This window comes from Garra rufa, chromosome 9 (assembly GCF_049309525.1).
Source record: "Garra rufa chromosome 9, GarRuf1.0, whole genome shotgun sequence".
Lineage (NCBI taxonomy): Eukaryota > Metazoa > Chordata > Actinopteri > Cypriniformes > Cyprinidae > Garra > Garra rufa.
The window spans coordinates 51,594,423-51,621,725 of NC_133369.1; the positions used below are offsets into that span (position 1 = coordinate 51,594,423).

At 40.0% G+C, this 27,303-nt stretch overlaps 2 protein-coding genes across 3 annotated transcripts; both read right to left on the reverse strand.

Moving 5' to 3' along the window:
• Positions 1-1,554: 1,554 nt before the first annotated feature.
• itgb1b.1 (integrin, beta 1b.1) lies at positions 1,555-26,960 on the reverse strand. 2 transcript variants are annotated; one of them, XM_073847960.1, is made up of 16 exons: positions 26,835-26,960; positions 11,122-11,188; positions 10,757-10,842; positions 10,441-10,645; positions 7,776-7,946; positions 7,463-7,698; positions 7,051-7,206; positions 6,879-6,974; positions 6,643-6,732; positions 5,941-6,081; positions 3,995-4,197; positions 3,675-3,913; positions 3,305-3,527; positions 2,916-3,139; positions 2,419-2,585; positions 1,555-2,328 (listed from the first exon to the last, which is right to left on the reverse strand). In XM_073847960.1, the coding sequence occupies exons 2-16, from the start codon at positions 11,186-11,188 to the stop codon at positions 2,263-2,265; spliced, it is 2,370 nt and encodes a 789-aa protein (XP_073704061.1). In that variant the 5' UTR covers positions 26,835-26,960; the 3' UTR covers positions 1,555-2,262. The 2 variants fall into 2 exon arrangements, with proteins under 2 accessions (XP_073704061.1, XP_073704060.1); XM_073847959.1 differs by lacking the exon at positions 26,835-26,960 and adding an exon at positions 11,780-12,022.
• On the reverse strand, positions 18,584-26,973 carry itgb1b.2 (integrin, beta 1b.2). The gene is made up of 13 exons (XM_073847961.1): positions 26,835-26,973; positions 26,686-26,752; positions 26,398-26,483; positions 26,084-26,288; positions 23,812-23,982; positions 23,578-23,732; positions 23,046-23,195; positions 22,842-22,937; positions 22,611-22,700; positions 22,157-22,297; positions 19,679-19,878; positions 19,360-19,598; positions 18,584-18,900 (listed from the first exon to the last, which is right to left on the reverse strand). Exons 2-13 carry the CDS (start codon positions 26,750-26,752, stop codon positions 18,695-18,697), a joined length of 1,806 nt encoding a protein of 601 aa, XP_073704062.1. The 5' UTR covers positions 26,835-26,973; the 3' UTR covers positions 18,584-18,694.
• Between the last annotated feature and the right edge of the window lie 330 nt (positions 26,974-27,303).

Below are 27,303 nucleotides of genomic sequence, written 5' to 3' on the forward strand. Positions count from 1 at the left end.
ATTACTTTTCAAGTAACTAGTAAAGTAACGCATTACCAGTTACTTATTCAAATAAATATCTCAAATTACTTTGTTTTCCCATTTATTGACTGACAGCTCTCCTGTCCCCATGTTGAGAGACATCGGGAATAAGTGCAGAGGAACTTTCCTCAGCTGGAGACTTATACATTTTACTTTTGGTGTTTTTAGAGTTGCCAAATAATTTTATTGTTAAAAAAATAAATAAATAAGCAAGCCAGCCCAGATGACAAAAAGTAACATAAAAGTAGCATAATGCATTTCTTTCCATAAAAAGTAACAAAGTAACACAATTAGTTACTTTTTAATGGAGTTCCGCAATATTGTAATGCATTACTTTTAGAAGTAACTTTCCCTAACACTGCTAATATGTGACCTTGGACCACAAAATCAGTCGTAAGCAGCACGGGTATATTTGTAGAAAAAAAAAAAAATTCTTTTATGCCAAAAATCATTAGGATATTAAGTAAAGATCATGTTCCTTGAAGATATTTTGTAAATTTCCTACTGTAGATATATCAAAAAAAAATTTTTTTGATAAGTAATATGCATTGCTAAGAACTGAATTTGAACAACTTTAAGGGCAATTTTCTCGATATTTAGACTTTTTGCACCCTCAGATTCCAGATTTTCAAATTTTTGTATCTCGGCTAAATATTGTCTTATCCTAACAAGCTTGTTTATTCAGCTTTCATATGATCTATAATTTCAGAAAATTGACCCTACGACTGGTTTTGTGGTCCAGGGTCACATATGTACATTTTAGGTGCAGTGTGTAATATTTAGGAAGATCTTTTGACAGAAATGCAATATAGTATGCACAACTGTTTTCAGATGTATAAAGACCTTATATACTGAACCTTTATGTTTTTTTTTTCTTTTTTACCTTAGAATGATCAATTTCTACCTACATACACCCTTACATGGAAATTGCTATTTTGCACTGCTATGTCGGTACAGTGGCCATAAATGGACAAACTGCTTCACAAAGTGCGTTTGTCACTATGTTGTTCTTGCAAATAAATCACTGACACAATGTTAAACAAGGAACAATAATATTCACAATAACACATCGGCTTACTTAATAATGGCATAAATAGAATTCCTTGATTTACCACTGGCTACTCTCTGCTGTCTCAGAAGGTGATATTTTTGTCCTGTGTCAGCCACCGCAGCTTCTCTATGTGCAGTTCGCAACCTAAAATTTACACACTGCACCTTTAAGGTACCTATATGCACTTTTTAAATTGGGTATGTTTTGAAAGTTACCACCCCAGTGACAGTTCTCTTACATTTTTTTCTTGAGAGTGTAGTTATCGTCCTGACAAAATTGACTTTTAGCAGATATATGCATTTACAATATCTATTGTGGGAATTGGAAAAACAAAAACAAAAGCACTGATGACTCATCTTGCACTACACAGATTCTTGCCCAATCAAATGCTCTCTAGACTGAAAACTCCCCTCCCCCAAATACCAGCCACTGACTAGCATGAAGAAAAAAAACGTCACCCAAATAAGAGACTGCAAAGAATGTATTTAATAAACCCAACACTGTTTTATTGGCTTTATCCACCTTTTTCTCCCTGTAAGAGTGGGTGTGCCCATTTGTACATTTTATGGGTCTAGCTTCCGCGGTCTCATTCGCATCTAGCTATTTTTAGCTGTACAAAACAGCTCATTTTGCTGCTTGATATTGCAAACTGGTGTGTATTACCATGTTATTTTAATGTATTATCTTAATTACGAACACAGTTTTACTGTTTACTGCACGTTGTTATTCTTCTCGTTATTTCCCTGTAGCATCTAATGAACCGGAAGTCTCTATTCAAAAATAATAATCATTGGTAAATCTTGTTGTGACTTCTTGCTCTCTGGAAAACCATAATCTCACAGGAAAGTTTGGTATTTACATATAAACATAATAAAATATTAAAATACAATCAAGCAATGGGAAACTAGCTTACAAATTAGTTCTCAACTGGTTGGTTGCGACCCAAAAATGCGTTTGATTGGGTAATGGACAAAATTATAGTCCAAATCAATGCCAAATGCACACAGGAAAATGCAAAAATAAATAGTTTATCAACATTTAAAAGAGAGAATAAAATTGTTGTTGACATCTGAGTGGGTCTTTTCAAAATATGTCCCAGATTCCATGTATTAGGTCACCGATGTAAAACCTGGGCAATGAAGCAAAGACCGGTTGAGAACCACTGCTGCAAAGCCATCCTGGACGATCCATCAGATTCCCTCAAATTTGGGGTTCACCACAGTTGTCACAGCACTCTTGTAGATGGGGTTGTCACCCTAAACAGAACAGCAAGTATTATTATCTACATTTTTTCCCATAGCATGTAAAGCATGTTAATAAAGAGAGATTAATAAAGAGGTGCATACGGTGTCCCATCTGGCATTCATCTTCTCTTTCTCGAACTTAGCGAACTCTCTGCGGTCATGAATAACCATGAGCAGCTTCCAGATGAGCAGAAGTGCTAAACCAATCAGAACGATTCCTGCGACCACACCTGCTACGATGGGGATGATGTCAGGGCCAGAGGGACACTCTGTGAACACAGACACAAAGTATGTAAACTAGTTATGAACTGTGAATTGTCGACATGAAATTGTCTTGTTTCACGATTGTGTTGTATATCTAAGTGAAACTGCTTCTTGAAAGAAAAATAAAGGTAGGGGCAGAATTTGATTTTATCTATTGGGATTTGATTGGATTGTTCGCGTTTGCTAATTGCTGCAATTTTATGTAAGTGGCAGGTGACTTCAAATAATAAAATCAGGTTTACTTTAAAACTGAATAGTCTTGTGCTTATGTAGACACTCATTTGCAAAAAAAAATGTCATACTGGTATTGGTCATTTTTGTCTATCATTTTTTACCTTTATTATCAGCCACTTGGACTTCAATGTTGTCATCGTTCTTGGTAGTGTAGGTAAAAAAGAACCAGCAGTCATCAACATCACGCTCTTTGCAGTGATTGATGTAGGGCTGGTTAGGAAGTTCCTCCTTAGTCTTCACTGCGCTAAGACTGTAGTGTCCGCAATCTTCAGCACATTTATGTTTCTTGCTACCCGTATTAAATTGTTGGCACTCAACGCAGTCCCTTTGAGGCAAGACACAGAGGAATGTATTTTTGCACAATTCATCAATCCAACACACTATTTTAAAGCACAACTCAAGTTATTAAGATACAAAACTGACTACAAGCATGTCGTTCAATCTACTGGTTAAGCTAACCTTATTGGCAAGTATTCCACCAATAACTTACTTGTGTTGAGTGCAAATTCTGGGGCAGGTTGGGCAGATTTCACAGGTTGGACCTTCAAACTTTTTGTCGGTGCATTTACACACGCCGCACTCGCAGGTGCCCCGACCATTACAGATCAGATTGTTACTAGCCAGACAGATTGTGGTGTCCAATGGGCATTCACAAGCACTTCCTGTGTAGTTAGCATCACAGATACACTTTTTGCACTCGCAATGACCATGACCTGGGGGGAAAAGGATGGCTCAGTAATAAGTATTTTTGTCTTGTTTTTCAGTACAAATATCTAAATGGCAAAATTCATTCAGAACAATAAAAAGTGTGGGATAAATACAGAAAAAGACATAAGTGCAAATTCTCAAAGGGGTTGTACCTCCACAGAGCTTGTTGTTGGAGCGGTCACAGCTAAAGTTATCACACTCGCAGAACTTTCCACTGTATATCTCCTCTGGGTTGTCTCTTTTCTTACACTCGCACGTTCCACAGACACATTCGCCATTGTTGCTGCAGATGTCCGTCCCGTTATCCATCCGGCAGTTCGCATCCAGATCGTCTGTCAGGACCTCATCTTGGCTGCACTCACATAATCGGCCTAACCTGCCATCATTACACCTGATATGAGAGAAAACGTTAGATCAGATCATCGTATTATCTGCGTTTGCATATAAGATATAGATTGACAACTTTGCAAACCTGCATACTCCACACTCCAGAGTGCCATTGCCGTCGCTACAGTCTGGACTGTTTGGGATTCCATCTTTACGACACTCACATTCGCAGATGAAGTTGAGGACAATCTCCACCTTCTCGCTGAAGCCCAGCGGGTTAATCCTTACAGTCTTTGATTTACCTTTAGATGGACAGCCCGTAGCCGTGATTTCTATATCAAACGTCACCTATGAGGCACAACACGTTGTTTTGAATGCTAAGGCCTTGTGCACAATACAAATAAGAAGCTCTTTGTATACAATTAGAGATTCGCTAAATAGTCGTGAACTGTAAAAAACAGAAATTTTTACGACACATGCTAGGTTCTGTCATGAAACTCTAGGTGCAAACTGATGATATTCACAATGTTAAACTACTTGGCACAAGATGATTAGTTCATGTTGCATACACAGCCAAGGAGCTTTTCACATTGCCCTTTCCTAGTTCCTCTGAAACCCTCCACCTCCCTACAGTAGCTCCACCTGTATAGATCTGCTAGGGGTTATTTTATAGGCTATTTGTGCAGCAGCAGTATGTCTTAAGTACTCAAAGCACCGTATCGGGGTATGTTTTGGCAGTAGTAAGTTCCTGTCTTGCTTTGCAGTAGCAATAATCTACAACAACAGCAATAACCAACAACAGCAATTCAGCAGCATAGCAGATCTATTACGCCAAGGCCAAATACATGAACAGTGTCATATCTATTACCATGCTAAAATCTTCTGATATTTGTCATGACAGAAACATGATTATATGTTATGTAATTTAGTTTATTGTCACTTTTGCAATCAGTAATGTGCATTAGGATGTAATTTGTTACAATTTAAGTGAACAAGTTATTTATTTGTTTAGTTCATGTGCACTGCAAACCCTAATAAGTTATCAGTACTCTGTTACAGTACATACAATTTGATGTTGTTTTGAAATATTGAAATGACATTTTTAAATATTGTAACATTTTTTTATGGTGAATTTCTGGCAATCAGAGCCTTTTTTAAACCTTGTTTTTTTTTCTACAGAATGTCAAAAGTTTACATACACCTTGCAGAATGTGCAAAATGTTAATTATTTTACCAAAATAAGAGGGATCATACAAAATGCATGCTATTTTTATTTAGTACTTACCAGAATAAGATATTTTACAAAAGACATATGGTCCACAAGAGAAAATAATAGTTACATTTATAAAAATGACGCAGTTGATGATTCTTAATAATGTGTTGTTACCTAAATGATCCACAGCTGTTTTTTTTTGTTTAGTGATAGTTGCTAATGAGTCCCTTGTTTATCATGAACAGTCAAACTGATTGCTGTTCTTCAGAAAAATCCTTTAGGCCCCATAAATTCTTTGGTTTTTCAGCATTTTTGTGTATTTGAATCTTTTCAACAATGACTGTAGAATTCCGAGATCCATCTTAAAATGAGAACAACTGAGGAACTCAACTCACTATAACAGAAGTTTGCTCACTGATGCTTCACAAGGAAACACAATGCATTAAGAACCGTGGGGGTAAAACATTTTTGCAATTGAAGATCAGAGTAAATTTAACTAATTTTGTCTTCTGGGGAACATCTTCTGTAGCTTCTGAAGGGCAGTGCTAAATGAAAAAATATGATATTTAGGGAAAATAAGAAACATGTACACATCCTCATTCTGTTCAAATGTTTACACCCCTGGCTCTTAATGCATTGTTTTTCCTTCTTTCCATTTGCAGTTTTACTGGGTGTTGCTCAGTGCTGCTATAGTCTGAACTGGCATGTGTCTTCAAAGTATGCAAACTTGTATATCATTTGTGAATGAACATGAGCTGGAATTTTGCTACCATATGAGAAACTGTGAATTGTCTAAGCTGAAGCCACAGCTAGCAAAATGGAGTAACTTTACATGCACAGACAAGTTCAGATTACATTTATTGTGTTCACTCTCTCACCTCATCCCCAATGGAGATGTTGGAACACTTTCGCCCATTTTCTCCTTTATTGCTCACTCCATTCTTGCAGTGGGAGATGTAGGAGATGGACACACCAGCAGGTAGCTTGCTGTTCTCCAGAATGACCTCTGAGGATAATGACTGATGGACACAATTAAACACAATTAATTATGTGTATTAGTGTATTAGTGCTTGGCAAATATTCATTCAAATACTACTTTTAAAGAGATAGTTCACCCAAATTATGGGTTAATATGGCTTAACATTTAAGCATTTGTTTTTAAAACTGTATGCTTTTCTTTATTCTGTGGGGTACAAAAGAAGAGATTTGGAATCTACAGACCAACAGTAATACAAAAAGATTTGGAACGACCTGAGGATGAGTAAATGATAACAATTTTTATATTTTGGTGCACTGTCTCTTTAAACTTCTAACTTTACTGGTCGCAGAACTGTTGATCCGACTTAGCAATAAGTCTTTAAGTCTTAAGATTTTCAGATCATTCAAATGGGCTGAGTACCTATATAAGATTATAAATAACTCTTACTCGTGGGAACTGGCTGTAAAGTAAAATCCTTTGCAAGCACGAAAAGAGCAGCAGTGGTTTTAGTTTCACTTCCTTTCAACTCCTTTTAAGGCACTACAGTTGACCACAGACAACCATTACTGACAGAGACGTCTGATGCATAACTTGAACTCACATTATATGCATCAATGATGAGCTGGATGACATTGGAAGAGTTGGTAGACAGTGTCCCCACTGCTGATTTAGGGATTAGTGCAGACAGCTCCTATTGCACACACAAACACACACATACAAATGTTTTATGAATCAATACAGACTACAATCTGACTTAAACCTGATGCGTATATTATGTGATGATAAACATAATGCTGTTGCAATGTGGAAAAAATATAATACATGCATTTCACACACCTGATAAAGATCCCGGAATTGCTGCGTCACAGCAAAAATGGTCTGAATGTTGTTGTCACTCAGTGTGTCCACCAGCTGAGAGATGCTTGGGTAGTCCTGTAAACAACAACTGAAATCAAAGACACACAGTTGTCTGTCTGATTATCTATCTATCAAAGGAACCCATACTTACAAAGTAGTCGTTCTTGTTGTACATATTATTCTCCAGATGGCATTTTCCATCATTTGGATAAACGATGCCACCCAGTTTTCCATCTCCAGCAAAATGGAATCCAGCATCCGTGGAAAACACAAGGAGGCGAGTGACATTCCTCCAGCCAATCACTTCCTGATACACAATCAAAACAAAGCAGAGAGATCATAGCTATAAATGGTCAGATTTTGTCCAAACATGCTGCATGCTGCTTCCTAGGACACATGTTGACTACAATGGTTAGTGTTTTATAAGTAAATCAGAACCTTCAGTTGACAGTCAGAACCACTAAACAAATTTGCAGGGCAAGTACAACACTGCATGTACAAACATGCTTTGGAGAGTTTGCCCTTAGTTCTCTGGCATTTATGGAATGTTCAACTCGACCCACCGTGCAGACAGCAGCTTGCATGATTGCATCAAATCCTGCCTCGGGAGAGTCCAGGTTTCCAGAGGTTTTCTGCTTGCTAACTTCTTGGGTGAACAATGCACCATCGTCGGTCAAGTTCAGGACATTTTTGTAGCTGAAGGGCGCCGAGCAGTCATTTGGAAAACATGGGTTCTTCAGATACTTTGGTGTCTTTAGAATAAATGGCATAACCAGTTTCTCCAAGAATGAACCAAAACCTGCAAACAAGAATTTGCAGATCATTAAAAAGAAAAGCATATGCAGGTGTGAACATGCAAAAGTGTGTTTTCCTAACCTATCCTCAGGTCTTTCGTGATGTGCTGCATTGCGTTCGCAAGTTCGGTTCCCAGGTTCTTGACATTCTCAAGATTGCTTTTCATGGAGTCGCTGAGGTCCATCAGAAAGTACAGATCGATGGGATAATCCTCGGCCCTCTTGAATTTAAGAGTAAACTTCTGTGATTCACCTGTAGTGTGAAAAGAAAAGAGACAAAAATGCTATCAATGGTAAGACCAGTTGGCTAAACTTATTTTTAAATAATCAAACCAACATTATTGTTTTTACTAATTAAGGTATAACTTAATAGTAAATTTTTTGTTTTTAAGTCTTTCACTGACTCACCCTCATGCCGTTGCAAACCTTTATGACTTTTTTTCTTGCTTATGCAGAACATTCAAATTAAAATAAATGAGGACAGTCCAAAAATAAAGCAACATAAAATATCGTTAAAGGGTTACTCCACCCCAAGATGAAAATTTTGAATAACACTTACCCCCTTGTTCTTCCAAACCCGTAAAAGCTTCGTTCATCTTCAGAACACACAAAAAAATTAAGATATTTTTGATGCATTCTGACAGCTCATAGACCCTCCCATAAACAGCAATGTAATTAATACGATCAACGTCTAGAAACGTAGATAGAAGATCGGTAAAGTAATCCATATGACTTCAGGGGATCAACCGTAATTTTACGAAGCTACGAGAATACTTTATGTACGAAAAGAAAACAAAACTAACTACTTTATTTAACAATTCGTCTCCGTGTCACCCTAGCTCCATTTTGGCGCCACGCGGATACGCTGTTTACGTCGTTTACGCTTTGATTTGAACGGAAACACTGTATCTGAGTGACGCAGCTGACACGGAACTGCTTACGCTGTTTGCGTTCAATGGATACGTTTCAAAATGGAGCTAGGGTGACAGGGAGGAGACGAATTGTTGAATAAAGTCGTTATTTTTGTTTTCTTTGCCTACGAAAAGTATTTTCGTAGCTTCGTAAAATCACGGTTGAACCCCTTATGTCACATGGATTTTTTTACAGATCTCCTCGCTACGTTTCTGGACGTTAATCGTGTTAATTACATTGCTGTCTATTGGAGGTTCAGAGAGGTGTCAGAATGCATCAAAATATCTTCAGTAAGTAGTGTAAGTGTAGTTGACGATAAAATTTTAATTTTGGGGTGGAGTAACCCTTTAAAGGAACACTCCACTTTTTTTGAAAATAGGCTCATTCTCCAACTCCCCCCGAGTTAATAAGTTGATTTTTACCGTTTTGAAATCCATTCAGCCGTTCTCCTGTTCTGGCGATATCACTTTTAGCATAGCTTAGCATAGATCATTGAATCCTATTAGACCAATATCATCTTGTTGACATCTTGACTCTTCTGTAGTTACATCGTATACTAAGACCGGAGGAAAATGTAAGGCTGAGATTTTCTAGGCCGGAGTAATAGTCAAGGAAGTTTGATGCCGTAACATGGCAGAAGCAGACGCAGTAATATCACACAGCACATGTGCAAATGCTAACCTAGCTGGGAACTAATTTCCACCTGCTGTGTCCATATTATGGCAGCAAACTTCCTTGACTATTACGCCGGAATGGGAGTGTAGTTCCTAATCTTATCTGCCTAGAAAATCTCAGCTTCACATTTTCCACCGGTCTTAGTACACAATATAACTAAAGAAGAGTCATGTTTTAAATAGGACAAATATCGAAACTCGTTGGTCATTTTTAAACGCGATGCTATTGGTCTAATAGGATTCAATGATCTATGCTAAGCTATGCTAAAAGTGATATCGCCAGAACAGGAGAACGGCTGAATGGATTTCAAAATGGTAAAACTCAACTTATTAACTCGGGGGGGAGTTGGAGAATGAGCCTATTTCCAAAAAATGTGGAGTGTTCCTTTAAAATCATTTGTTCGACTTGCGCAATATATTACACATTTTCTTAAGTCATCCAGTAGGTTTGTTTGACAAATAGATGGATATTTGAGTCGTGGAGTAACCGATAATCTTTACATCAATGACCTGTTAACCGACGCTGCTATCAGTCACTCAGTCCGTGGGTGAACTCGAAAGCTGAATCAATCGAATTCATGAATGAGTCATTCAGGCCAGTTCCGCTGATTCACTGAAAAGATTCGACTCAAAACAATGATTCCTTTATTAGTCAGATTTTGTTGCTACACGCTTTATGCCACTAGAAATGTATTTTAACCACCATCTTTTGTCATGTTGTGACGTTAGTGGGTAAATGTAATGTAAATAACCCCTACCAACAAGGTGCCTATTTGCACTTTGTGTAAACAAACAATCTGTTAATTAAAAGGCACCAGACTACAGAAAATAGCTAATACTCCAGTAATTTTAAATCTGGGGGAAGACCCATCCACACTTACTTTGCTTCAGACGCCTATGTTTAGGATAATTACTTTTTTGTTCATTTTCCCATTTACAAGTGTCCTTTCAGTCCTCATTCACTTTTATTATATCTGAAAATATGTTGTGGAAAATGTGTTCTTCAGAAAGTCTGTGGTCCAAGAAAACAACATGAGGGTGAGTGATGAGGGTAAATGTTGAAACGTAATTTTGGATGAACTTGATTCATACTCATAACTTGATTTATATCTCACAACACATTCAGTAATGTTTGCGCGGTTCACAGATGAAGTCCAGTACCTGATCGGAGGTTCAGAGTGAGTTTCTGTGGCTGAATCTGGGTGATCTCATCAGGCCTCAAATTCTGTCCTCCTTCAATTTTACGGTTTGTAACGGGTTTGTTCTTGTCAATGGTGAGCGATCCTCGAGGATTTTCTATGCCGAGTTGAGTGCAACCAGCCTTTTCCAGAGAATCCTTGTCATCACAACGTGAAGGTTTGAAACCCTGTTAGGGTGCAAGCAGAGACTTGCTAAGTACAAATGTTCTAGTAAGACTTGGATCATCTTCCAGAGTCAGACCAAAGGACAATCAAACTTAGTAGGCGAAATAACTTACAGGATCTTTGCACCACGCACACTGTGGCCCGATCTGAATACACTCTCCACATGTTTTGGCATTTGCAGAAATGCATACATTGCTGTCTGAACGCAAAACACAAACTCAACTATGGAAGACAAGATCTAACATTGTACAATGTTACGTCAGATTCAAATCATCACCATTTCCCAGTGACTAAAGCATTATATAAAAGCCAACAAGTAGATCTTTTATGGAAGGTATTTTAAAAGTTTTTCTTTGTGTCTTTATGCTGTAGCAGTTCACTTATTCACATAAACCCACAAACCGAAACATTAAAAGAATGCCCCCTAAGGCGCTAGAAAGTAGCCGTGTTATTGTTGCCGATAAATGGCTTGTATTACCTGTTTTTGATCTGACATGAGAGACAAATCCTAGTAGAGCTGATATTAACAGCACCTTCATATCCATCTAAATGTAGAAGAACATAAAGTACACAGAAACACATCAGGGAGGGAGAGAGAAAGCAATCACTTACATGCAAATACACAAAATCCTTGGCTGATACTCACATCAGTTGTACTATGAATGAGTGTTCTTTTTTTGTGCATTAATAACTTTGACTTTTTTGTATGATAAGAAATGTAATACTCTATGCTTGAAAAAGTAGGTTGCCGTTAAAAAAGGACGGGCACACAGGAGTGTCTCTGACTCAGAACAATGAAAGAGACAGTTAATCATTGACTTTGATAAGAAATAAGACATTGAGAAAGAAACAGCAGCCCCAGGAAACAGGCTCTTACTCTATTAATTCTATTAATCCACATACATATGCATGTGTGTATGTATATATATTCTACATTTAGGAATAAAGCCATATTAGCATAAATGATTGATCACTGAACTACAATTGTAGCTTTATAGATTTTCTTGAACAGATTTGACACATATACAAACAATATTAACTTACATAAGCTATGACTAGTGAAATGCCATCAAATTTCATGTTTTTTTTTTTAATAAATGAAAGTAAATAGTAGTGAAAAAAGCTTAGTTACTCACCTTAAAACATGCTCCTATAAGGTTCTTCCTAGAGTTGTGTGTTTGTGAAGTAAATGTTGATATGCTCAACTTTTCCTGATGTCTTGAGTTACACTCCAGGTGCACCTTAACAGTCCTGTAGGCATATGAAGAATGTTTCTGAAACGGCACACAAAGCAAAATAAAGCACAGTGTTTGTGTAAGGTGTGCGTGCAGGTCTTGTTCAGTTGTTCAGACAACAACAGCAGCAGTCTCACACCTCACACACGCACAGGAAACACAAACTGAAGGACTGTGAGGTTTGGGTGGGACGTGTCAAAGTGAGGCTCCTCCTCCAAAACAGGCTTACATTAGAAAAAAAGAGATTTGGCTTCTATCAGACATAAAAAAATAATGTTAAAATAATTTGAATAATTATTTAGAACTATTTAAAACTACACTGCTGCTTTTGTTTGGGATCAGTAATGTTTTTTGTAATGTTCTTATGCTCATCAAGGCTGCATTTATTGATTAAAAAATACAGAAAAAACTGTAATATTGCAAAATGTTATTACAATATAAAATAATGGTTTAAATAATTGTAATATACTTTTAAAATATAATTTATTCCTGTGATGCAAAGCTGAATTTTCATCAGCTGTTACTCCAATCCTAAGTGTCACATGATTCTTCAGAAATCATTGTAATATGCTGATTTATTTTAAGAATTATCAATGTTGGAAACAGTTGTGCTGACAAATATTTTTTTGGAACCTGTGATTCTTGAATAATGCATTAAAAAGAACAGCATTTATTCAAAATATACATATAATAATTTATCACATCGTTGGTAAATAAAACTATTAATTTCTTTCAAAAATAAATAAAATAAAAATGTACTTGTACATTGTTAGAAAACCTTTCTATTTTAAATAAACGCTGTTCTTTTGAACCTTTTATTGATCAAAGAATCCTGAAAAAAGTATCAAATGTTCCAAAAAAAAAAAATTAAGCAGAACTGTTTTCAAAATTGATAATAAATCAGCATATTGGATAGATTTCTGAAGGATTAATGAAGGAGTAATGATGCTGAAAATTCAGCTTTGTATCACAGGAATAAATTACATTTGAAAATATATTCACATAGAAAACAGTTATTTTAATATTTCACAACATTACTGTCACACCAGGCCAGCAGATGGAGCCTTGCCCCTCACAGACTGTTGCTGCTCCCTCTGCTGCTTCGCTGGTTACTTCCTGTTTGTCTGCAATAAAAGCCAGCTCAGCACACACACACTCTGCGAAGTATTGATTTGCATTTACGGACTTTACCAAGCGTTATTCCTTGCTCCCAGGTTTTCCCAGTCTCCTTGTTGTTTTCCCTAGCCATAGTTCTGTTTTTGTTTTTCCCAGTCTTAGTCATAGTTTTCTAGTTTCTTGTTTTCATTTCATTGTTTCCTTTGGACTGCCCACCTGGATTTTGACCCACGCTTGTTTATTGGATTACGCTATTGGATTATCTTTGCTGTTCATGTTTGCTGGTGTTTTCGACCCTGTCTGCCTGTCTACGATCATCAAAATAAAGCCTTGCATTTGGATCCTCACTCTTGGTCGTCCCGTTTGTGACAGAATACTTCGCCACACCCGGATCCAGCGGCTTTATCCACCAGCAGTTCACCATGAACCCAGCCACCCAGATTATCCGTCTCCGTCAAGGTGAGCGTCCCATTGAGGAGTACATTTTGGATTTTATTACACTGGCAAAGGCTACTTCAATGGATGAGGCCTGTTTAATAATATTTTTTCGTGGTGGACTTTCCGAGCCATTCGGTTCCCTGATGCCACTACACCAGCCTGGCTGGACCCTCCAGCAATACATTTATTTAGCACTGCAGTTGTTTGGCTCTCCGTTCACTATGGGTGTTTTAGAGAAGCTACAGCACAAGATGTCTGCTAGCCCAGAACCACAGCACAAGATGTTTGCTAGTCCTGAGCCACAGCACAAGATGTCTGCTAGCCCCGAGCCTCAGCACAAGATGTCTGCTAGCCCAGAACCACAGCACAAGATGTTTGCTAGTCCTGAGCCACAGCACAAGATATCTGCTAGCCCCGAGCCTCAGCACAAGATGTTTGCAAGCCCAGAGCCACAGCACCAGTTGTCTGCCAGCCCAGAGCCCCTTCACAAGATGGCTGCCATCCCAAGACCCGTTCACAAAATGGCCGCCCATCCAGATCCTGTTCACAAGATGGCTGCTCTTCCAGACCCCGCTCACAAGATGGCTGCCTTTCCTGAGCCTGTTCACAAGATGGCCGCCCTTCCTGATCCTGTTCACAAGATGGCCGCCCTTCCTGATCTTGTTCACAAGATGGCCGCTCTTCCAGACCCTGCTCACAAGATGGCCGCCTTTCCTGAGCCTGTTCACAAGATGGCTGCCACCCCCAAGCCTGTTCACAAGATGGCCGCCATTCCCGAACCTGATCACAAGATGGCTGCTGTTCCTGAGCCAATTCCCAAGATGGCCGCCCTTCCCGAGTCTGTTCACAAGAAGGCCACCGTCCCAAAGCCCGTTCACAAGATGGCTCCCGTTCCTGAGTTCCTGGTCAAGATGGCCGCCACGCCAGAGCCTGCTGCAAAGATGGCCGCCACGCCAGAGCCTGCTGCAAAAATGGCTGCCACGCCAGAGCCTGCTGCAAAGATGGCCGCCACGCCAGAGCCTGCTGCAAAGATGGCTGCCACACCAGAGCTACCACACAAGATGGCCGCCATGCCAGAGCCTGCACCCAAGATGGCCGCCACGCCAGAGCCTGCACCCAAGATGGCCGCCACGCCAGAGCCTGCACCCAAGATGGCCGCCACGCCAGACCCACGTCAAGCCATAATCCTGATGCCAACGCCTGCTAATGCTACGTCAGCCAAGCCAGCGCCTGCCCACGCCACATCAGCCAAGCCAGCGCCTGCTAACACCACATCAGCCGAGCCAGCATCTGCTAACGCCACGTCAACCAAACCATCGCCTGTTAACGCCATGTCTGCTGCTCCTGTACAGTCAAGTCACGACACAGCTCCTGTTCTTGTCAAGTCAAGTCACATCGTGGCTGCTGCCTCTGCAAGGTCAAGTCAAGTTACAGCTAATGCTCCTGTCAAGTCAAGTCAAGTTACAGCAGTTGTTCCTCCTGAGCCAAGTCAAGCAGCACTTCCTGAGTCAAGTCAAACAGCACTTCCTGAACCAAATCAAGCAGCACTTCCTGAACCAAATCAAGCAGCACTTCCTGAACCAAATCAAGCAGCACTTCCTGAGCCAAGTCAAGCAGCACATCCTGAGTCAAGGCAAGACACCCCAACACTTCCAGAATATAAGCAAGTTACCACAGCGCTTACAGAGTCACATCAAGACACAGCAGTACCTCCTGAATCATGTCCAGCCGCCGCTGTCCCAGCAGAGCCAACTCAAGTCACAACCACTCCCTCAAAGCCATGTCAAGTCACAGCTGCTCCTGTCACGCCAAATCAAGTCACAGCTGCTCCTGTCACGCCGAGGCAAGTCACAGCTGCTCCTGTCACGCCAAGTCAAGTCACAGCTGCTCCTGTTACGCCGAGTCAAGTTACTGTTGTTCCTTTCACGCCAAGCCAAGTCACAGCTGTTCCTGTCATCCCAAGTCAAGTCACTGCTATTCCTATCACGCCCAATCAAGTCACAGCAGTTCCTTCCAGGCCAAATCACGTCTCGCCCGAACATCCAGAGCCGGGACATGTTTCGTCTGATCTGCCAGAGCCTTCGCTCCCAAGCCACGCAGAGCCTTCACTCCCAAGCCATGCAGAGCCAACGCTCCCAAGCCATGCAGAGCCAACGCTCCCAAGCCATGCAGAGCCAACGCTCCCACGTCACGCAGAGCCAACGCTCCCAAGCCTCACGCCCACTGACCCGGAGGGCATTCCTCTGCCAACTGCGCTACCTGCTATGGCAATCGCCATTTTGAGTGTGTGGGCTGTACACTGCGCCCCAGTGCCCTCTTCTGCCCATGAGTCCGCCCACAAGTTTGCTCTGGAGACCTCATCTACACGCAGGTCCGCTGCGCCTATACCTCTTTCGGAGGTGGCGTACATAGCGGAACTTCACGCTCTGCCCGCACCGCCAAGACTTCACGCTCTGCCCGCACCGCCAAGGCTTCACGCTCTGCCTGCACCGCCTATGCCCCCTGCTCTGCCAGCTCCGCCAGGGTTCCCTGCTCTACCTGCTCCGCCAAGGTTCCTTGCTCTGCCTGTTCTGCCAAGATTCCGTGCTCTGTCTGTTCCGCCAAGATTCCGTGCTCTGTCTGCTCCGCCAGGACTCCCTGCTCTGCCTGCGCCGCCAAGGCTTCACACTGTGCCTGCACCGCCTAGGCTCCCTGTCATCTCTGACACGACCACGAAAGCCATTCCTGAAGTTCTCATCTGCCTAGTCACGACTATGGAGGCCACCTTCCCCCATGAACTCTCTACCTCTCTCCTTGCTCTGTCTGCCTCCTCTGTCTCTGCTCTCCCCAGGTCCCAGTCCATGATGCGGCCTCCTGTTCCGCCCTGGAGGGCTTCTGCGCCTCCTGTTCCGCCCTGGAGGGCTTCTACGCCTCCTGTGCCGCCCTGGAGGGCTCCTGCGCCTCCTGTTCCGCCCTGGAGGGCTCCTGCGCCTCCTGTTCCGCCCTGGAGGGCTCCTGCGCCTCCCGCTCCGCCCTGGAGGGCGCCTGCTCCGCCCTGGAGGGCTCCTGCGCCTCCTGTTCCGCCCTGGAGGGCCCCTGCGCCTCCTGTTCCGCCCTGGAGGGCCCCTGCGCCTCCTGCTCCGCCCTGGAGGGCTCCTGCGCCTCCTGTTCCGCCCTGGAGGGCTGTTAAGCCTCTTGCTCTGCCTCCAGCTCCGCCCTGGAGGGCTTCTACGCCTCCTGCTCTGCCCCGGAGGGTCGTTAAGCCTCCTGCTCCGCCCCGGAGGGCCGCTCCACCTCCTGCTCCGCCCTGGAGGGCTCCTAAGCCTCTTGCTCCACCTCAGAGGACTGCTCTGCCTCCAGCTCTGCTCTGGAGGGCCTTTGCCCAACCTGTTCTGCCTCAGTCTCCTGGCCCCCCCACCGCTCCCCTGGACTGTTTTTTTCCTGTTGTTTTTGGAGCGTCTGGAAGCCGCTCCTTGGGGGGGGGGCTATGTCACACCAGGCCAGCAGATGGAGCCTTGCCCCTCACAGACTGTTGCTGCTCCCTCTGCTGCTTCGCTGGTTACTTCCTGTTTGTCTGCAATAAAAGCCAGCTCAGCACACACACACTCTGCGAAGTATTGATTTGCATTTACGGACTTTACCAAGCGTTATTCCTTGCTCCCAGGTTTTCCCAGTCTCCTTGTTGTTTTCCCTAGCCATAGTTCTGTTTTTGTTTTTCCCAGTCTTAGTCATAGTTTTCTAGTTTCTTGTTTTCATTTCATTGTTTCCTTTGGACTGCCCACCTGGATTTTGACCCACGCTTGTTTATTGGATTACGCTATTGGATTATCTTTGCTGTTCATGTTTGCTGGTGTTTTCGACCCTGTCTGCCTGTCTACGATCATCAAAATAAAGCCTTGCATTTGGATCCTCACTCTTGGTCGTCCCGTTTGTGACAATTACAGTTTTTTCTGTATTTTTGATCAAATAAATGCAGCCTTGATGAGCATAAGAAACGCCTTTAAAAACCATTAAAAATCTCACCGATCCCGATTTTGAGCAGCAGTGTACATCTTTATCTGTCTATCTATGTATCTTTATTTTTATATAAATATATATATATCTTATATAGTATATTTAATAATAATAATACCTACCTAGAAATCTCCCACAGAAGATTTAATGAATTAAATATTTGTGCTCTTGTATGGTATTCAAAGGACAGGAGTACCATAAAGGGACTGCCAATGAGCAGGCTTTAAAAAGGCATGACATGTGAAAAGACGATGGATGTAATGCTAATGTTGTCCACTGTAGGAGAAGATACCTTAATAAATAAAATGATGAGTAAATGCTTAAAACCAGTTAATTTGTAGAATTATGGTGCACTGGTAATATAATTCTATAGGCCTAATTAGTTACCAATAAATCGCTCATAGATCATTAAATGTTATAACACTGAAAACAGATTTATCAAAATTTTCAGTCCATTTAAAATGAAAATACTATTTTATTTGCTTCTCTTAAGACAATACATCTATGAAATTTCTATTCATCTTATTTTTTCCATGTGTAAATTTTATGGTTATGTCTTCTGGTCTCATCTGCGTCTAGCTGATTTGTAGCTGTACAAAACAGATCATTCCTGCTTGATAGCAAATTGCTGTGTCTAACCGTATTGTTTTAATGTATGACCTTAATTATGAACACACTGGCTTGTAGTGCAAACAGTTTTAATGTTTACTGATTGTTGTTATTCTTCTCGTTATTTCACTTTAGCAGCTAATGAACTACCCACACCCATAGGCTTACTTCCGCGTTGAAGAATAAGGTCAATAAAGACTCAGTTATTTATACTCAGTATGCGGTATGAATAACACATTCTCAGTTAACCTTATTACCAGTTTGGAAACACCCAGAGCCCAAGATTTATTCAATTTATTAATGTTTTCTGATATGTTGTTTTAAAAATGACAATATGACAATTGGTTCTGCGTATACACACAGCTATACAATAATACAAATATATGATCAAAATCCTAAATACTAGACTAAAATAACATGCAAGCATAACACAGTATTCAACATCTCCTTGTTGACCCATGACATCCTATGACACAATTCATCTCAATTTAAATGTATAATGTGAGTCCAAATACACCACAGATCTCCTAATCGCATTTTTTGACAGGAAAGAAAATGACAAAGGCTTTGTTGACATTTGACATCAATGCGTTGCTAACCTGATTCATTAAACCCTAACTGTGAAGATTCAAAATATACTTTGGTGTAAAAACCAGGTCATTACTCCCATTTCTTTTGATATTCACAGGTTGGACCTTGAAATTTTGAGTCGGTGCATTTACATACGCCACACTCGCAGATGCCCCGACCGTTACAGATCTGATTATTAGCGGCCAGGCAGGTTGAGGTGTCCAGAAGACAGTCACACGCACTGCCTGCGTAGTTAACCTCACAGATACACGTCCTGCACTCGCATCGACCATGACCTGTTGTGAAAAGAGCGCCACAGTAACAAATGTGTCCTAATTCACTGCATAAATTCACTTATAAATTCACTATATATACCATTATAGTAAACTATATGGAGAACATTCCTGAAATGTTTTCCTGAAGAAACATAATTTATTTACGACTGAAGAAAGAAAGACATGAACATCTTGAATGACAAGGAGGTGAGTAAATTGTTTGTCAATTTTTGTTCTGGAAGTGAACTTCTCCTTTAAGCATGAACTTTTATTCACTTAATTTTTTTTTTTTTGAAAACACAAAATTTCTAGAAACTTGTAATAGGAAAACAAGACCAAAATAAATAAATAAAGCAAATGCCATAGCTTCTTAGTATTAAGCTCAGCATGAAATGAAAACGGTCTGTTTACTGAGAAAAGACTACACTGAAATTGAAAAAAAAAAAAAAAAAACAATACTGTAGTACAAAATGGTTGTACCTCCACAGAGCTTGTTGTTGGAGCGGTCACAGCTAAAGTTATCACACTCGCAGAACCTTCCACTGTATCTCTCCTCTGGGTTGTCTCTTTTCTTACACTCGCAAGTTCCACAGACACATTCGCCATTGTTGCTGCAGATGTCCGTCCCCTTATCCATCCGGCAGTTTGCATCCAGATCGTCTGTCAGGAAGTCATATTGGCTGCACTCACATAATCTGCCTAACCAGCCTTCATTACAGCTAAAATGAGAGAAAGCGTTGAACCAAAAATGATTGTCATATTATCTGCATTTGCATTTGTAATTGCCAGCTTCTCAAACCTGCATACTCCACACTCCAGAGTGCCACGGCCGCTACACTCCGGACTGTTTGGGATTCTGTCTTTATGACAGTCACATTCGCAGATGAAGTCGAGGACAATCTCCACCTCCTCGATGAAGCCCAGCGGCTTGATTTTAATAGTCTCTGATTTACCTTTAGATGGACAGCCCGTAGCCGTGATTTCTATATCAACCGTCACCTATGAGGCACAACACATTGTTTCAAATAACAGCTACTTATCATTTATGGGAATGGAAATAGCCAGCAGGGTGTGTAGGTTTTATTTGTGACATGTTCCCTAGAATGCAAAGACCTCATGTACAGTCGTGGCCAAAAGTTTTGAGAATTACATAAATATTGGAAATTGGAAAAGTTGCTGCTCAAGTTTTTATAATAGCAATGTGCATATACTCCAGAATGTTATGAAGAGTGATCAGATGAATTGTATAGTCCTTCTTTGCCATGAAAATTAACTTAATCCCGAAAAAAAAAACTTTCCACTGCATTTCATTGCTGTCATTAAAGGACCTGCTGAGATCATTTCAGTAATCGTCTTGTTAACTCAGGTGAGAATGTTGAGCACAAGGCTGGAGATCATTATGTCAGGCTGATTGGGTTAGAATAGCAGACTTGACATGTTAAAAGGAGGGTGATGCTTCAAATCATTGTTCTTCCATTGTTAACATGGTGACCTGCAAAGAAACGCGTGCAGCCATCATTGCGTTGCATAAAAATGGCTTTACAGGCAAGGATATTGTGGCTACTAAGATTGCACCTAAATCAACAATTTATAGGATCATCAAGAACTTCAAGGAAAGAGGTTCAATTCTTGTTAAGAAGGCTTCAGGGCGTCCAAGAAAGTCCAGCAAGCGCCAGGATCGTCTCCTAAATAGGATTCAGCTGCGGGATCGGAGTGCCACCAGTGCAGAGCTTGCTCAGGAATGGCAGCAGGCAGGTGTGAGCGCATCTGCACGCACAGTGAGGCCAAGACTTTTGGAAGATGGCCTGGTGTCAAGAAGGGCAGCAAAGAAGCCACTTCTCTCCAAAAAAACATCAGGGACAGATTGATCTTCTGCAAAAGTATGGCGAATGGACTGCTGAGGACTGGGGCAAAGTCATATTCTCTGATGAAGCCTCTTTCCGATTGTTTGGGGCATCTGGAAAAAGGCTTGTCTGGAGAAGAAAAGGTGAGCGCTACCATCAGTCCTGTGTCATGCCAACAGTAAAGCATCCTGAGACCATTCATGTGTGGGGTTGCTTCTCATCCAAGGGAGTGGGCTCACTCACAAGTTTGCCCAAAAACACAGCCATGAATAAAGAATGGTACCGAAACACCCTCCAACAGCAACTTCTTCCATCAACAACAGTTTGGTGAAGATCAATGCATTTTCCAGCACAATGGAGCACCGTGCCATAAGGCAAAAGTGATAACTAAGTGGCTCGGCGACCAAAACATTGAAATTTTGGGTCCATGGCCTGGAAACTCCCCAAATCTTAATCCCATTGAGAACTTGTGGTCAATCCTCAAGAGGCGGGTGGACAAACAAAAACCCACTAATTCTGACAAACTCCAAGAAGTGATTATGAAAGAATGGGTTGCTATCAGTCAGGATTTGGCCCAGAAGTTGATTAAAGCATGCCCAGTCGAATTGCTGAGGTCCTGAAAAAGAAGGGCCAACACTGCAAAAAACTCTTTGCATGTAATTGTCGATAAAAGCCTTTGAAACGTATGAAGTGCTTGTAATTATATTTCAGTACATCACAGAAACAACTGAAACAAAGATCTAAAAGCAGTTTAGCAGCAAACTTTGTGAAAACTAATATTTGTGTCATTCTCAAAACTTTTGGCCACGACTGTACAAGACAGGAGCTATGGCTATAAAATACTGACAAATATATGTTTTGCAAGTTAAAAATGACAAATTACTATATAATTTACAGTGAGATTCAGGGGGACATTCCCAGAAGCCCCTCCATGACACATCACATATGTGACCCTGGACCACAAAACCAGTCATAAAGGTCAATTTTTTGAAAAATCACCTAAAAGTTGAATGAAAATGTATGTTAGGATAGGACAATGTTTAAAAACAACTATTTAAAAATATGTAATCTGAAGGTGCCAAAAAAAAATTCGAAATATTCAGAAAATCACCTTTGAAGTTCTTAGCAATGCATATTACTAATCAAAAATTAAGTTTTGATATATTTACATCCAAAATATCTTATTGTAACATGATTTTGACCCATACAATGTATTGTTGGCTATTGCTACAAGTATACTGTGCTACTTACGACTGGTTTTGTGGTCCAGGGTCACATATGATTATATTTTATATAAATAATTTTGTTTGTTGTCATTTCTGTTACCAGTAGTTGCATTAAGGTGTTTTGTGTTACAATCCATTTATGTTACTTATTTAATGTTTATTGCATTATTTTAGTATATTAAGTCATCAAAACGCAAACTCTCTCACCTCATCCCCAATGGAGATGTTGGAGCACTTTCGCCCATTTTCTCCTTTTTCGCTCACTCCATTCTTGCAGTGGGAGATGTAGGAGATGGACACACCAGCAGGTAGCTTGCTGTTCTTCAGAATGATTTCTGAGGATAAAGACTGATGGACACAAGTAAACAAATTCAAATTCTTTCAAATCCCACGTTTAAAGGCACAGTTAACCCAAATGTTGTCATCGTTTACTCACTCTCATGTTGTTTTAAACATATATGTACGTATGACTTTTTACTGTGTGAGATACAAAAGAAGATATTTGGAAATTCAATACTTCTAAATATCTTCCTTTGTGCTTCACAAAAAAAAATGCAAAAAGGTTTGGAACGATATGAGGGTGAGTAAACTAACTAGAACTAACCGCAGCCAACTATTACTGACATGGAGACATTATAACTATATAATAACTTGAACTCACATTATATGCATCAATGATGAGCTGGATGACATTGGAAGAGTTGGTAGACAGTGTCCCCACTGCTGATTTAGGGATTTGAGCAGACAACTCCTATTGCACACACAAACACACATAAAAATGCATTAGTCAATAGAGAGTGCAATCTGAGTTAAACCTGATGGGTATATTGAGATATGATGACCATGATGTTGTTGCAATGTGGAGAAGATATAATACATGCGGTGGACACACCTGATAAACATCCCTGAATTGCTCTGTCACAGCAAAGATGGTCTGAATGTTGTTGTCACTCAGTGTGTCCACCAGCTGGGAGATGCTGGGGTAGTCCTGTAAACAACAACTGAAATCAAAGACACACTCTGACATTTCCAGTTAATTGTCTGACTGCCTGATTATCTATCTATCTATCTATCTATCCATAGAACTCATACTTACAAAGTCGTTGCTCTTGGTGTACATATTATTCTCCAGATGGCATTTTTCTTCATTTGGACGACCATTGCCACCCTGTTTTCGTTCTCCAGCAAATCCAACATCCGTAGAAAACACAAGGAGGCGAATGGCATTCCTCCAGCCAATCACTTCCTGTGATACAATCAAAACAAAGCAGACAGAACAGAGCATCAAATGGTCAGATTTTGTCCAAACTTGTTGCATGCTGCTCCCTAGGACTCATTGAGCTTTTAAGTGTGTTTCTGATTTTATATGGTTGGCGTTTTGAAATCAGATCAGAACCCTCAGGTGACAGTTTGAACCAGAAGATGATTGAGTATGTATACATCATAAGAACATTTGAGTGCAGCTTCTGAATTTCTAAATTTGAAGCAATTTCCATTGGTAAAACTATTTTATTGGAACAAAAAGAAAGTAGAAAGCAGCCTTTCGCAGTGTAAGCGCATGTGCATACATGTATTAGAAACTTTGCCTGTAGTTGTCTGCCATTTTTGGAATGTTCAACTTGACTCACCGTGCAGAGAGCTGCTTGCATGATTGCTTCAAATCCTGCTTCTGAAGAGTCCAGGTTTCCAGAGGTTTTCTGCTTGCTGACTTCTTGGGTGAACAATGCGGTGTCGTCGGTCAAGCTCAGGACATTTACGTAGCTCTCCGAGAAAGAACCAAAACCTGCAAGCGAGAGTTAGCAGATCAGAACAGCTTTGAGAGTGTAGGCAGGTGAGAATGTGAGCATGTGTGTTCTCCTGACCTATCCGCAGGTTTTTCGTGATGTGCTCCATCGCTTTGGCAAGTTCGGTTCCCAGGTTCTTGACATTCTCAAGATTACTTTGCATGGAGTCGCTGAGGTCCATCAGAAAGTACAGATCGATGGGATAATCTTCTGCCCTCTTGAACGTGAGAGTAAACTTCTGTGATTCACCTACAGGGTGATACATTTTTATTTGTCTCAAATAAAAACATCTTAGTATGTTTATGAATTGTAATCAAAAAATAGTTCACTTAACAGTAATAACTAAATTAAAATTATTTACCCTCATGTCCTTGCAAACCTATATGACTTTTTCTTGCTTTTGCAGAACACAAAGTTGATTTAAAAAAAACAAATAAATATCCCTGTCACTCTTTTTAATACAATTCAAGTGAATGAGGACTGCGGAGGCGCTGACAAATTCGAATACGACAAAAACATCATAAAATATCGACTTATGCATTAAATTACAAATCTTCCTAAGTCATATAGCTGTGTTTGACGAAGAGATGGAATTTTGACTCGTTAAACCACGATAATCTGGACGTCCTGTGACCTGTTTAGCGCCGCTGTTGGAATACTGAATAAGCGAGTTAAACTTGAGAACCGAATCAATCCAATTCGTGAATGAATCATGCAGACTGCTTGGCGAACTAGATTCATTAAAGAGATTCGACTCAAGGGAACATTTTGTTTAATGAATCAGACATCGCTGTTTCTTTTGCTAGTCTAGGAGAGCGGATGGTGGATGTCAAGGCAGACTTGAAATATGATGCACGAGTCGCATGGGCCACATTTATAATATATTATTTTTTGGTTCATTTTCTTACTCACAAGCATCCTCAGTCGTCATTCACTTTCATTGTATGGAGGGTTTGCACTTACATCACGATTTGGTCAGTTACCTGGATACGCTGGCATATTGGAGATACTCAGATGTAAAAAAAAACTTGGATTGCACGATTAATGTACTGCTGAATGGTGTTCTGCTAATTTATGCTGTCTAAACCACAGAAAAATATAGAGGAGTACTTAGTAAGCAGGAGGGCACAATAGTTTGACAAACTAAAGTTAATAGGTGGTGAAAATATGTACAAGCGGTATTATTTAGGATGTTAGCCTAATTAGACTGGAAATAAGAACAAACACGAATGTTGTCAAGATTCTTGACTTGGAAATCCTGGTTCAGTTTGCCCAACCACAAATGCCTTTTGTTCCTCAGTTTTTTTTGCACTCTTTTTCTTGATTTGTAAGGCTATAACTTTTGGCACTCTGTAGTTTTTTAAATGTTTTTCCTGGTCCAACTGATTAGTACAGCCCAAAACATGACAACTGACCATTTTCAGCAGCAACAATCAGCTAAATATGCGAGTTTCGTTCAGTTCAGTGGCATTGTTCACATTCCATGCCACCAATATGGCCGATTAATGATGCGTTGTGAAAACCCTATATTGAAAAGAATGGCAAATAAATTCTTTAAGAATTCTCTATTTGTGGTCCACGAAAGAAACAAAAGTAATACAGATTTGGAACAACATGAGGGTGAGTAAATTATAACATTTTTACATTAGACCTTTTGGATGAACTTGTCCTGATATCCATCTCACAAAATATTCAAGAGGAGCCGTTTTTTCATGCACCTGTCAAGTTTGAGATTTTGGGCTTTTTGATTCTTTATAAAGTGTTTTTTCAGACTAGTGGAAAGAAAACATCCAAAAGACACCTTTAAGTGTTTCTTTTATAGTACTTTATCTATTTGTGTCAATAGATTTTAATTACAGTATATATTTTTAAAGGCTGTTTTTTCTTCTACACTGAGCCATAAATCTCCACTTCAGTAGCACTAACACACATCAAAATTTTCATGTTTATTCTTGTCTATATCCTGAAGGGTTTTACAAAGGGATTTGTTCATATATAATTTGCTTGATTTTACACATTTTATAAAAAAATATAGTTTTCTGCCTGTTCTAAGTATTTTCACAAAATGAGATACCCAAAATTCCTTCTGTAATAACATTTGACTCAAGAATTTTGAAACTGACTTCATCCAGTGTTTAGATTTTTGTACTAAAAATGTATGCAAATTAGGACATTTTTCATTAAATAATGCCTCATTTGCATTTTAGAAAACTTGTAACACAAAAAATGTTTGCAATTATCAATGTAATCAATCAACTGAGTAAGTAAGGTGATAACTTTTTTTTTTTTTTACCTTATTCGCCTGCAATGTCTTGCCTTAAACACATCCAGTGATGTTCAAACAAGGTACCTGATCGGAGATTCAAGGTTAGTTTTTGTGGCTGAATCTGGGTGATCTCATCAGGCCTCAGATTCTGTCCTCCGTCAATTTTACGGTTTGTAACGGGTTTGTTCTTGTCGATGGTGACCCTTCCTTGAGGGTTTTCTATGCCGAGTTGGGTGCAACCAGCCCTTTCCAGAGAATCCTTGTCATCACAGCGTGAAGGTTTGAAACCCTGTTAAGATGCAAGCAGAGACTTGCAAATTAGCCTACACATTCTGGTAAAAAGCAGACCATCTTTCAGAGTCAGAAGACAATCAAATGTTGTAGACAAAATAACTTACAGGATCTTTGCACCACGCACACTGTGGCCCGATCTGAATACACTCTCCACATGTTTTGGCTTTTGCAGAAATGCATACGTTGTTGTCTGAATGCAAAAAACAAACACAAATTCCAGTCAGATTCAATAGGATAAATAATAATCTTTTCCCAGTGACTAGCTCATTTATGCAGAATATTATTTTTGAAAGTAGTTTACTTTATCCCACAATATTACTATGAGATAAACTCATACACTATAACACTATAAAGTAGCCGTGTTGTTGTTGGCGATAAATGACATGTATTACCCATTTCTGATCTGACAAGAGAGACAAATCCTAGTAGAGCTGACATTAACAGCACCTTCATATCCATCTAAATGTAAAAGCATTATTATTATTATTATTCACATAGATGATTGATAAATAAATGATAAATAAATAGCTTTGTTACTTACCTTAACTCTAGGCTCTTTCAAGAAAAAGGTTTATGAAGTAAATGTCTATATGCTCAACCTTTCCTGATGTTGAGAGTTATACTCCAGGTTACAGTACACCTTAACAGTCCTGTAGGCATATGAAGAATGTTTCTTAATAATAAAAAAATAGCACACAAAACAAAATAACTGTGGTTGTACAGAGTGAGAACAAGTGAGAACAGGTCTTGTTTTGAGGTTCAGACTACAGCAGCAGCAGTCTCACATTTCACACAAAAACATGAAACAAAAAAACTGAAAGATTGTGATGTTCGGGTGGAACAACCAATCACTGCAACCAATGCAGCTGTAACAAGAGAAGACTCTCAAGAAAAGTGTGGTTTTAAGTTGTGAATAGTTGGCCTAGTATAGCTTAAAGTGTACACTGTGCAATATTTAGTGATACGCTAGTGATCTATTTTAAACATAGCCATAATGCACAAATAACAGC

Bases quoted from the DNA above. Each gene is read 5' to 3' on its own strand.
- itgb1b.2 (XM_073847961.1), bottom strand. From the start codon at position 26,752: ATGGATATGAAGGTGCTGTTAATGTCAGCTCTACTAGGATTTGTCTCT. The intron at 22,701-22,841 runs GTGTGTCCACCG...TGTGTGCAATAG, and splicing joins AATTCAGGGATGTTTATCAG to GAGTTGTCTGCTCAAATCCC. The intron at 22,298-22,610 runs GTGAGTTCAAGT...TGTGTCCATCAG, and splicing joins TCATCATTGATGCATATAAT to TCTTTATCCTCAGAAATCAT.
- itgb1b.1 (XM_073847960.1), bottom strand. From the start codon at position 11,188: ATGGATATGAAGGTGCTGTTAATATCAGCTCTACTAGGATTTGTCTCT. The intron at 3,914-3,994 runs GTTTGCAAAGTT...CTCTCATATCAG, and splicing joins CTGGAGTGTGGAGTATGCAG to GTGTAATGATGGCAGGTTAG. The intron at 3,528-3,674 runs GTACAACCCCTT...TTTTCCCCCCAG, and splicing joins CAACAACAAGCTCTGTGGAG to GTCATGGTCATTGCGAGTGC.